General features: G+C 39.8%; 1 protein-coding gene across 3 annotated transcripts in view; it reads right to left on the bottom strand.

Annotated features, from left to right (window-relative positions):
* Positions 1 to 13,158, bottom strand: part of FGGY (FGGY carbohydrate kinase domain containing) — a 208,175-nt gene that overhangs the window by 49,930 nt on the left and 145,087 nt on the right. For all 3 annotated transcript variants that reach the window (XM_075067644.1, XM_075067645.1, XM_075067646.1), the window contains 4 exons: positions 10,319 to 10,426; positions 7,863 to 7,924; positions 3,363 to 3,510; positions 928 to 1,002 (listed from right to left, as the gene is read on the bottom strand). In XM_075067644.1, coding sequence (XP_074923745.1) covers positions 928 to 1,002; positions 3,363 to 3,510; positions 7,863 to 7,924; positions 10,319 to 10,426 — 393 coding nt within the window. The remainder of the gene's footprint in view (positions 1 to 927; positions 1,003 to 3,362; positions 3,511 to 7,862; positions 7,925 to 10,318; positions 10,427 to 13,158) is intronic.

Raw genomic sequence — 13,158 nt, 5'->3', positions numbered from 1 at the left:
AATTACTGACTTCACACTACAGGGGTGAGGAAGGAGAGGTTTGTAGCCACTCAGGTCCCTGTCCCTACACAAGCTTCCTTTCCCACCCTAGCAGCACCACACCATACAATCTACAACATCAGCACCGCCCCACGTCGCATAGTCTCTGATGTGCGCCTGGGGAAAGCACTCCCTCCACAACCCTGTAGGTTTGGTGGGGATAATATGGCATATGGCAACTACTCACACCCAGGCATATCTCCTGAACGCAGGTTCATGCAGAAGTGTACCTCTAGGATTGGGAGAGACTAAGGGCAAGTCTGCACTTGAAATGCTGCAGCTGCGCCACTGTAGCACTTCGCTGAAGACTCTACTAAGCTGACAGGAGAGCTTCTACCATGAGAGGAGGTAGTTATGTCGATGGGGAAAGCCCTCCCATTGATATAGCACCGTCTACATCAGGGGTTAGGCTGGTATAACTGCAACGCTCAGGGGCATGGATTTTTCACACCCTTTAGCCACGTAGTTATTCTGAAATAAATTCATAACGTAGACCTTGCCTATGTCTCTCTCCTCCTTAAAGACTTGCCATCTCCTTTTGGACTGTATTTACACATCTTTCACCTCAGACAGAAGAGGAGGCGGCTCCATAGTGGTGCATACCCAGCATTCCTTGCCTTGTCAGAACAATTTGAGGAAAACTCTTCTACGGAATTTTCCTCCCTGCAAAGAGGATCCTTCAGGGTTTTTTTTCCATGGGAGGGGCATGCCTCTCCATACATGTGATGTTTATCTTGCTCCATTAAGAACTCATCTGGTGAGTTCATTTGTAATTAGAAATCTATTTTACAGGAGGGCATGATCAATCTGCAGTCTGACACAGAGTGCAATTCCTTTAAGTAAGTCCTTCATGCTTTTATAAAAAGCAGACTCTTTAAAATGGCTTACAGCAATGGCTTGAATTGTGGCCAAGTAGATAAGAGCGAGTTCATCAAGGCCCTGAGACAATGTCAGTCCAACAACCTGTGTGGAACACAAGAAGAAACTGTTCAGATCTAGGAGAGGTGGAATTTCACCATTTTCTGTGAAACACAAGGCATGCTTTCTTGTTGCTACACGTTTAAATGCAAATTCTAATCCTGTCTTTGTGAGCTGCACATATACTGTTATGTTAAATATATTACTCCCGATCTGAGTAAGAACCACAGAAACTGATTTTGCCCTTGCAAAGAAACAGTGAACAAAAGATCATTTTGTAAGCGATTTACATGTTATATTTTCACTGATACAGTTTTCCTATGAGACTTGCATATTCCTTGGGAGTATATTTAGTCTAGTACTATGAAATGAAACATAGTAAAAAAAAATAAAAAAAAAAAAAAATCCTACATGCCCTTCCACTGAGAGACAATTAATAATTAAGGATTAAATTATGATTTCATTTTCTCTGGCATAAATCCAAATTTCTTCTATTGAAGTCAGTGTAGTTACTCTGGATTTGTATTAGAACAAGTGAGATCCTAATTTTGTCTCTAAATGTGGCAGAAAAAATGCACTATCACTGCTAGCATTTGCATAAGAGACTCAAAATGAGGGGAATAAAGACCCTCCTGGAGAACATATTTCTTGTGGAAAACAGAACAGCTTTACTATGGATCAAAATATTCATGGGTCACTCCCACAGCAAAAGATAATCAGGTGCACCTAAGAGCAGAATTTAGTCTTAACAGTTTTACTCAAATTACTGGTATAACTACAGCTCATAGTGATGTCCTTTAGAGGTATGACTGCTGAAAAACAACGTGAGTATTAGTGCCAATTGAAATGAAGTGCATAGCACTGTTCCTGGCACCGGTTCTGAGGTGGGAACTTAGTTTGTATATATTTTTACTTGCAATAAAGAAGTGGCTTACAGTTTTTGACAGCTTTTGAAGGGTAACTAAATAGGTAAATCCTTTTACGATAACAATATATTTCAGCATGTTGCTGTCTTCTCAGAACAGATGATTCAAGGTGGAATTCCTGTGTCATTAATCAGGATCAACAAGTGCCATCCTTTTCAGTTCAATAGTTGAAAAAGAAAAAAGTTTTGAAACCACCAAAAAAGAACACTCAAATTATCTCTAATTATTAGCCTTATCTTGCTGCACAAGAATTTACAGATCTATCCATTTATCACCTGAATGCTCCCCAACCTCTTCCCCCCAGTATACTGTATGAACCCTCCCATTTTTAGTAGCAGTAATTATGGGTGAACTCTCCCCCCTGAAAATGTTTGAAGTTTCAGTTGCAGGGATGCTGGGGATGCTGATGACTGAGATGATCTATTGGGGTTATTTGCCTGCTCTCAGGGACCAGGGACCATTTTAAGGTGCGTTATTACACAAACTATCTGGGACACAAATCAGAACTATACATCATTATGATTCAAGAGATATCAGACCTTAAAGTCACATAGATTATACCCTTATTCACCTGTTCAGTCATGGTCTTGTATAATAACATTCTAACATGCAATCCAGCTATTCTGCCTCCATTTTGTTCAGCTAGCAGAAGCATCCAAATGTGTGGATGTTTATGTTAACCTCATGAGTCCACTTATGTGGAAAATCTCACCAGGAGAGATTCTCTCATGAGCTTCCTAATTCTGCTGCTTCAGGTTCTAGATTGAAATACTGTGAAAACTGCTCTTCTCACAATATTTCAGCCCTTCCAGAAGAAACATTTCATAACCTCAAATCAGGATCAGATTCAGCTCAGTTTTGGAAAATGAATAAAAATTCAGGAGGTATCTTGTTTATGTATTTATTTTTAAATCAGCACATGAATGCCCATGGCTAATAATTACACAGGAGCTTTCCAGCTTCTGATGAATGTGACCAATAGTCAAATGAAATAGTGTAACATGCCTATTCAGCAAAATGACTGAAAATTTGAAAATCTTTCCTTGCAACATTTTATATCATTCTTAGTCTCTGGATACACCCATCCAGTTTGGACTGAGACTCACCAATTCCACAAGGGGAATGCAAGATTAAGCAGACTGGTGAGTGCACAAAAACAATGAGTGGCACTATTCAGTTCTCCAAAATATGACTGCCAGTAAAGATACTGGATGGAAGATGTACCTCTTAGTATTTTCAGCAAGTAAATGAGACACTAGCGATATTAGAAGTATCCTGATTGGTGGTGTGCTGCAAAAACACTTGCTATTTTCAACAACAACAACAACGAATATCACCAAGAAACCCAAATCCTGTGGCACAGTCTGAACGACTAGGAAGGAGTATGTTTAAAATAAAAATGCTCCTTCCAATTTTTTAAAATTAATTTTACCCCTTTGTTCTGTCTTGACCTTTTTGCAAAGACAGGCTGTTTCTTACCATGCCCTTCAGTGTCAGATCTGCTAAGGGAGATCGGTTACCATGGAAATCTGGCCAAACGTGTAAATCAACAGCGAGGAAACCCACAGGCAAAGATTTCTTAATCAGATCCAGGTGACTGTTCAAGTATGTATATATATTTTGAGCACTAGAAGAAAAACAAGTTGGGAAAGAAAAGGAGATGGAGGTTATTCGGTGAACATAAAACATTTGCACTTCTAACGTCAAATATAAGAAAACCATCAAAAGGGGCCCAAAAGCCAATCTTAAAAAAGAGAGAGAGAGAATCATTTCCTTGCCAGGCATATGACAATGGATAGTGGGGGTAATTAAACTCCACTATCAGCCAGTAGAATGACTGAGATCCCACAGTGGGCAGGGAGGTGGAGAGACAGTGAAAGCTGAATGACCTTCAGAAGCAGTAGCAGCTGCACTCCTTGTGCAACGCTTCCTGCTGGTCAGTCCTGAAACTGCAGCTGACTGGCATAATGGTGGCTTGCCCACGACACAGAGAGGGGGGAAAGCAATGGCACAATGAAGACTGAGAGAGGGAGTGAAGAAATAAAAAAGATTCCCAAAGAGGAATGAAAATAAAATCCCTTTAACAACAGAAATGACTAACATTTGTAATCAAGAGGGCCGCATATTAAAGTTTTCAATATTCAAGCATAGGGTATAATTAAAACAAAGCAGTGAGGGGAGAATGGAGACTGCAAGATGCTGCTTTGCAGGGGAGGAGCTGACTAAGGTTCCTAAATTTAATTCTCCGAGTTTTCATAATGCACCCATCTCCACATTATCCAAGTGCCTTTTTCCTGGGCCAGCCATGGTTGTGGGATTAATGATGAACTCTTCAGTGTTCTGGCTTGCAATGGCACTTGTGACATTCCAGTTAAAATATGTTGCAATTATGGTTAGAATCTTTCTTTAAAAAAAACTTTTGTATCATCATAAACAGATTTATAATTTTATTTTTGGTCTTGACTCGTAAGAAATCAAAGCAGGGCATTTAGTTTCGGGCATCTTGGTCATTAATAGCATCTATCCTAATTACAATTGATTAGCCATTGTCTCATTTACTGTAGGTCCAAAACAGTGATATTCATTTAGCCCCTACATGTATATTCAATTGTGCACTAATGAGATCCTCAAGGGAATTTGGCATATGTTTTACCACATTGACTTCTGACCTCTGAGCAGCTGTATATTTATACTTTGCATTCAACCATTCAGCAGCATGTTTTTTCAATTATACCTTTCCATATGTGTGCTATCAGAGAATATCATTCAAAATGAAGTACGCTTGGAAGACATTAAAATAACTAATTCACATCATTATTCACATTCTTTTAAATGTGCTTTCTGTGCCTTGCTGGAACTGAATTATGATAATTTTGAAAGTTACAATAATTCTTTTTTTCATACTGTGGCCTTCTTTTCTGCCTCCCTAAAGATCATATTATAAACAGTACTTGTTAATAACCAGTTCCTGCATTTCCAGTAGAAGCCCGGCTTTTATGGGGTGAGAAGGAAAAAGGAAGAGGGCAACTTCATTAAACATGGGGCCTATCCTACTTCCTAGTTTCCATCTGGCCCTCTTGTTACTTGGATTCCCAGGGGAAGAAGTTATTCCAGAGCACAAACCCTGTGTAGCAGAGGTTGACATTTAACCATGCCTTCTCAGGCAAGCAGATATCCCTAGCACTGCATATGTACACCTTCCTCTTCCTATATATCTAGGCCCTACAACTCTATGTCTGGTTAGAATGAATGGCAGAGCTCCCTCAAACGCCTGCCAGTGCTACTTGTCAGCCAAGCCCATTGGACAGTGTTGGGCTACTAATTTTCTGAGCCAATCCAAGTTCGATTTAAGAAAAGGGAAAGACATCCATTAACTTCAGCAGCAGTTGGATCGGGTATCATGTCTTGGGACCTAGAACTTTACAAAGCCAAAGGCTATGGCTGTCATCTGGCCAGCTGTTCTTTAACCATTTAAAAATTATACAGGAGTATAGTAATAGTTTATATTTGTAGCGTGGGCCAGATTTCAGAAATCAATGGGAATTAGGCACCTACTGGGCTCTTCAAAAGTGTCTATCTGCATTTTTAGGCTCCTAAATACCTTTGAAAATCTAGGCCTAAGATCCACAGCTGAAGGAACTGCCAAATATTATTTTTATGCATTGCTTGAAAGATCTCAAAGCACTTTACAGACATACATCACTACTGAAAAGCAGCCACCTCTAAGGTGGGGGAAGAGCAGTCAAAACAGTACACTGCTCACTAGTGGAAGGCAGAGAAATTCTGTCCAAAGACATCAGGGCAAAACACTGCTCTTACAAAATCTGTCATAGGATCTATGATGTCAAGCAGAGAGGGTCTTCTTTCTTAAGGTCTCATCACAGAGGGACCCAAACAATGTAAACTACATGGAACTTAGTATGTCCACCATGAAAAAATGACAGGGTGACCCAAGTCAGTCAGGGTTAGAACCTGTGATTCTAGGAAGATGAGATATTTCAGCTCTGATGCTTCGACCACAAAGTCATCTTGAGTCCACGCTCTAGCCTGGATACATGGAGTTTTACTATCTCAATAATGCCTATATGGTGTTATCATACAAAAAAGACTTGATTCTTCATGGCCTTGCACCTTGTATAGTTATTTACACCTATGTGAAGTGGGTTTAAATTGCCACCAGACATGTGAATGGAGAATTCTGATGTGTTGGCATTTTATACCCACTTTACATAGATTCATAAATTCTAGAGTTGGAAGGGACCTTGAAAGGTCATTGAGTCCAGTTCCCTGCCCTCATGGCAGGACCAAATACTGTCTAGATCATCCAGGATAGACATTTATCTAACCTACTCTTAAATATCTCCAGAGATGAAGATTCCATAACCTCCCTAGGTAGTTTACTCCAGGCATGCGCTGGACCAGTGTAATGACAACACAAGGTGAAGAATCAGGCCCAGTATATCAGAATAGACCCCCTAAAATACTTCAAAGAGATCTGTAGGCAAATAACTCCCCATTCCCCACCATCAACAACCCTCAAAACCAAAACAAGACTCTACGTTAATATTTAGAATCTACAGAATTTGAGAAAAGACAGGAAATTTAGACCAAAACTCTGCACTAAAAACCCCCTTCTATTTGGCTGTTTCCACTGATATAGTTCTCCGTGATGATGCCTCAGAACAGTGGGTGAAGTTTTAGGCCTCATCTGCTGTAATAGCTAGGTACAAGGTGATGTCTTAGGGATGGAATTTCAACCCAAAATGCAAAGTTCCTGGCTTATGTCAGTTTAAGTTAGTCCCTTAATGCTCTCCTTTTTCGGGGAAATGGGGAGGAGGGTGAATTTATAAGTGGCTTGTTTACTAAATTTATAGCTATGAAAACATATCATTAGAATGGCAGTGTCTGGAAAGCATTATAGAAATACCACTGGTATATTAACCATATAAAATATTATGACCCTCTTTACCAACACTCTCCTGCAGTTTTACTAACTGCATGAGCCTCAAGTAAGAAGTAAAGATGCAATGCGGTATCACAGAGGACAGTTATATCACCTTACATTCAGTATATAAAGAAATAAAGTTCTCTCTACCTCAGCACTCAAGGATTTTGCATTGTGTAAACTGTGTTTTCTCATTCAGTGCAGTATTAGAGTTAGTCTAGAATCGCAGACGCCTCAAGCAGACACGCTGCACTCATGCAAAAGATGGATGGTACTGGGGTGATCCATTTCTTGGTTTTAACTATCCCTTTATTCTGGATTTTCATTTCTCTCTACACTACCGTCCCAGTCTTTTTTTCATACACTAGCTGTTTTCATATAGCAGATTTCTCCTAATAGTGCAACGTAAGCTAAACCTCATTCCTGGAGCCTGACAACATCACCTCTGAAGTATGAGACATGACTAGCCCTAGGCACCCAGGTCTGCAGCATGGAGAATATACTCTGCTACCAAGAAACATATTAGGCTGGATACAAAGAAGACTTTGATGTGCAAAGCAGGTGGCCAGCCATACCATTTGGGTAAGTATTTGAACCTAAGGGTGAATATTTTAGGTTTTTAAAGCTCTGAACCCTCTATTATCATTACAGAAGCCTTTGCAAATACTTCCAATCAGTTCAGACTCAGGGGACTGAGTTCACAGCCAGCCTGGCTGAGCCCCATATCCTGAAATGAGAATGCTGCAGTACAGGGATGAAGGTACAGTGTAGTGGGGGGGAGGGATAGCTCAGTAGTTTGAGCAATGGCCTGCTAAACCCAGGGTTGTGAGCTCAGTCCTTGAGAGGGCCACTTAGGGATCTAGGGCAAAATCAGTACGTAGTCCTACTAGTGAAGGCAGGGGGCTGGACTCAATGACCTTTCAGGGTCCCTTCCAGTTCTATCAGATAGCTATATCTCCATTTATCACTATTATTTTAGTGTCAAAATGATCATTGTAAGGTCGCTGTTTTGATAAAGAAATAAGAGTGGTGACCTGGCTGCAGCTTTTGCTTGTAACTCTGGGAAGGCAACGTGGCCTCGGACTACGTGATCTATCTGAAAAAGAACAAAAAGACAAACAACCAGATTAAAATAAATTAAATTTAAAATTAATTCCTGGTAAAATATATTGAAACTCTCATTCTACAATGACAAAAGAGCTTCCAGCTTACTCATGAAGTACTAAAACCTGGTCCTACTGAAGCCAATGGCAAAACTCTATTGATTTCCATGGTATTGGGATTTGGCTCAAAAAGTTTAACAGCAATATACCAAAAACGAGCAGAATGATAAGCTTAGATCTTCTCGAATAATTGATTGCCCGTTAGCTTGACGTAGCCAACACATTTGTAATGGCTAGTGTGAACACTCCACAAGTGTTTATTCAAGGACATGAACGTTTGTTCTTCACCATGAAAATCAATTAACTCGAGGTTAAAAAAGACTTACCTTACATAGAGTTGACATGTGAATTGAACCCTCCAGGGAAAGGTGTCTAGTGCTATACACAAACCAATGTCTTGTGTAGGATCATGTGGAATTTCAAGATGGTAATTTAGCAGCTTTTGTGGCCAATCTATAGTGCTTGTCAGAGGCATCCGTAAAGGTAATGAGGCAACATTATGGCTATCCAGAGTACTGAATATATAGGCAAGTGATTTGGCAAGACCTGCAGGCAGCAAGTCAGGATAGGTGTTTAATTTTCATTAGTATTCATTAGTTTGGGTGCCTGGGTGTTAACAGTATAATAAAATTTATTTTAACTATGCACACATATCTGTATACAGGAAAAGAACTAAATAATCTTGATTCCCTCTGGAGTTTGTGTAGGAGATCAAAGAAAGCTGTTTATAAAAATGTAAATGGTGTTAGAAACAAAGCTGTGGGCTGGACTGAGGTTTGCTGATTGAAATGTCAACATCAGAACAAGCCAATCAGGGCTGACACTGGCCATTATGAACTGTGCAAGTCTGCCCAGAAAATGTTTGATGGGATCTAAATAAATAAAATGTGGTTATGCACTTTGTGTGTGTATGTATATGAACACATTTTACTTACAAAAAATCACTATTACTGCAATGATAAGGTTTGCATAGTTAAATGCTTAGAAATCAAGAAATGCCGAAGTTAAGGCTGGTTGTGTAAACTTACCTCTGCCCTCTTGTAGATATGTAAAATTATGTGATTGCATCTTGTTTCTCGGATAATACAAAAGAACATAATTCTGTACAATATTTCCCCCTGTTTTTTCCCTATTCATTCTGAAAACGCAGTTCAAAGGCTTAGAAATTCCTTTTAAAAAACACATTTTTTTCACCAGAACAAGCAGAGACTCCAGTGGCACGAGGTGCAGGCCTATTTACAAATTTCAAACTTTGGCAGGTTTTAGGGTAGCCTCGTATAGAAAATGTTGTTAGAACTTTTTAAAGGGAATGGGATCTTTATTTCACTTTGGCTTAACTCTCAATGAGTTCAAGTGATTCCGTTCAAACTTTGCAAAAAAAAAAAAAAATTCTCCTTCATCCAGAGATCAACTAATAAAAACTTATTCCCCAAATACGAATTTTCCCCCAGAAAGTGAGAAGTGTGTGAAAGCAGGATGTTATGATGGCTACTGCTTTGCTACCTTAACTATAATGGACACAACCAAGCACCCACCATTGTGCTTATTTTACATACACACTTCCTCTCCCTATATATACACAAAACACACAGAGATATAATCTGAAAAAGAGCACATGAAATATTTGATAAATATAAACGTTCCCCAATATACCAAAGATTACTGCTAATGTTTGCTATAGGCCCTACCCAAAATATCTGTTTCCAAAGTCCTCCTTAAGGACCCAATCCTCTGAGGTAGCAAGTGCCTACTAGGAGCTGAGAAAACTTGGAACTTTGCAAGATCAAGCCTTTTATCTATTAACAAACTAAATGGAGACCTATGTATCTGTATATCAAGTCACACTCCTTGCACACAAGGGGAAGATTTAGATGACAGTATAGCAGGGGTGGGCACACTGTGGCTTGTGAGCCACATGTGGCTCTTTTACAGTTAAAGTGCAGTTCTTTAAGCCCTCCATACCTCCCCATTCTCTTCCCATTAGACTGTTTGGGGGAGCTCGGGGCTTCTGCCCTGCAGCAGAGTGGTGGGGCTAAGAGCATCTAGAGGCCTCCTTCCCCCACTCCTGCAAGCCAGGGCCAAACACAATAGCTTCTGTCTACCCTTATCAAAATTAACAGATTTTAGCTGCCATTCCAAAGCAGCCAAGCATGTAGTTCTGTTTGCAGCACATTAGCTACTACGATATTATAGTGTCTGAGACCGCCTCTCGGCTGGTGTAAATTGGAATAGGTCTGCTGACTTCAGTGGTGCTATGCTGATTGACACCAGCTAAGGAACTGTCCCTATATTTTAGTAAGAAGCTATCTGTGCCTTTGCAGACTCACCAGTTTTCCTGTAGCACTTTGGCCTCCCTCGTTCAACCAGAATCCAGGCACCATGGCTGAGTAATAGGGACCCCAAACACCAGGCACAAAAATGGGAGCATCACTTATCTGGAAAGACAACAGTAAATCTAGTTATTCTAGTTGCCCTCTGTTTGACACAGTATTTCAAGGGCTAACATTTGACAGCAATTTGAAACTGATTCTGCAAACACTCATGGAAGTCCTCTGAAATGGTGGTTGAAGCATGAAGGGACATATGAATCTTTAGTGCATCTGGCACATAAATATCTTGTGATGCCGACTACAACAGTGCCATGTGAACACCTGTTATCACTTTCAGGTGATCTTGTAAACAAGAAGTGGGCAGCATTATCTCCTGCAAATGTAGACAAATTTGTTTGTCTGAGCGATTGGCTGAACAAGAAGTAGAACTGAGTGGACTTGTGGGTTCTAAAGTTTTCCATTATTTTATTTTTGAATGCAGGTTTTTTTTTTCCACATAATTCTACATTTGTAAGTTCAACTTTCATTATAAAGAGATTGCACTATAGATCTTGTATTAGGTGACTGAAAAATACTATTACTTTTGTTTTTTACAGTGCAAATATTTATAATAAAAAATAAATATAAAGTGAGCACTGTGCACTTTGTATTCTGTCGCAATTGAAATCAATATATTTGAAAATGTAGAAACTATCCAACTATTTATTTAAATGGTATTCTATTATTGTTTAACAGTGCGATTAAACATGAGATTAATCACGATTACATTTTTTTAATCACACAATCACGATTAATTTTTTTAATCGCTGACAACCCTAGTTTCAGTGACTTTTTAATTGGATGATGCTCTCTTTGCCAGATGGTGATCAGACACTGATCACTGATTAAACCAACTCTAACTTTTAGTCACCTGTCTCACTGGCCAGTCCTAGCATGCACATCTTGTAAATTTTCACAGTTGAGATTCAACGTGGAACTTCATGGTCCATAAGGAATGACCCTCTCTATTTCATAGTTTGTACACACAATAAATAAAAGCCCCAGTCCTGCTCCCAGTAAATGCAATGCAGAATTCCCATCAACTTCAATGGAAGCAGGGTCAAAACGTAATAGAATAGTAGTAGATTTTGCTAAAGTTTAAGGAACGGCTACTAGCCAAAGCTTACTGGTATGTGCGTATCATACGTTTAGTAAATATACCAGCAGAAAGGTTTTTGCCCAAACAATAGTCTGCTCAAGCCATCATCTTAAATTACAGATAATTCTCAAGAGTAACATGACATTAAGTAAGAAAAACAAAGAAGAGAAATTGGCTTCCCAAATATTTCTTAGCAATCCCCAACCCTGATTTCTCTGGGGAATAACACAACTGTGTGTGAGAGAATTTCACTCAAGTGTACCCACACTATCAGCCTCAATGTTTTGAAATGCTTTTGTTAAAGATCTTTCGTGCTGAATGACATTTTTGCACAACTAACTGCAGCAAAGTCTCATAAAAAAAAAAAAAGATAAGAATGGCTGCCCTGCCACTGAATTCAACAAGTCATGCAGGACATTAAGCAGATGGATCCATCAAAAAGATTGCAAAGGATTGTTTTTTTAAAATACCGCAATGGGTTTAAATTACAGAAAGGGCGGTTTACGTTGGACATTAGGAAAAACTTCCTGTCAGCGTAGTTAAGCACTGGAGTCCTAACCCACAGTCCCCTACTCTAACCCAAGACATCACAGCATCTCTAAAGAGAAGAAGGACCTTTCAGAGCAGACAGGACTTGGATTTTTAAAGTCTCATCCAAAATAGTCACAACACACCAAACTTTGTGGTAGTCAATTTACCTATCTTGAAAGGATGAACGGCTGAGCTGAACCTGCAGTTCTAGAAAGGGTAGCTAATCTAAGGCAGAGACTCAGACCACTGAGCTATACTCTCCTACATATTATGGATAAGAGATTGGCTGCACAGACTAAGTATGCTAAGTTAAAAGACCCTCTGAAAAATCAGATGTTTACAGACTTGCAGGAAGGTTGGAACATTGTTTTTGTTGCATTGTTCTTTCCCATATTTCCTAAATTACTACTCCAGGATTCCTAAAACTGTCTCATATTCTGCCAGCAGTGACTAGAAGAAGCAGATTAATTAAAAGACTGAACTGCCCTTGGAGCTGGTACTGCTGGGAAGCTGTGAATTCCGAGTGTCAGCAGCCAGGCTCTGTATTTTGGAAAATACCCACAGGAATTTGTCAGGACAGGATGTTTCTGTGCTGGCTCATATCTAGTTGCACTGAGACTTTCCTATCATCTTACTACCGAAATACCATCTGTACGCATTCCAGCAAACTTTCAACACATGTATGGCACAAAATGAGAGAGTCATGTATCTGTGCATTGGTGAATAAAGCCAACGGGGCTTGACTCTTATTTCTTCTGCAGGGCGAAGCTTCTCCTTCCTCTCCCTCTTAATTACACTGGGACAAGGGAAGTTGTGCTATCATGCAGAGGATTATCTGCCCTGTTCCCAGCATCTTTAGATTTCTCTCTCCCTCCAGCTGTTTCCCCCACCTCAAACAATTTCATACACTTTCAGCTTTGTCAGGGCAGGCAGCTAAGGAGCATAACTGAAGATAGTGGTCTCAGTGGAAAGGGAGAGCTGAAAGGATTCCTCTCTCACCAGCACAGACACAGAAAGTCTTTGAAGAGCAGCAGAGTGAATCTTCCTCTACACCTGTATGCAGAATATAAACAAAATAGCTTGGCATTTCCCTTCCCTGGATTAGATCTGGAGGATGTGTGATGGCTCCAAGCCACCCTGCAGCTGCCATCTGTATTTTCATAATAAA

This window comes from Chelonoidis abingdonii, chromosome 7, assembly GCF_003597395.2.
Source record: "Chelonoidis abingdonii isolate Lonesome George chromosome 7, CheloAbing_2.0, whole genome shotgun sequence".
Taxonomy (NCBI): Eukaryota; Metazoa; Chordata; order Testudines; family Testudinidae; genus Chelonoidis; species Chelonoidis abingdonii.
Note: the sequence above shows the minus strand (reverse complement) of the source record. Positions and strands in the feature narration are given on the sequence as shown.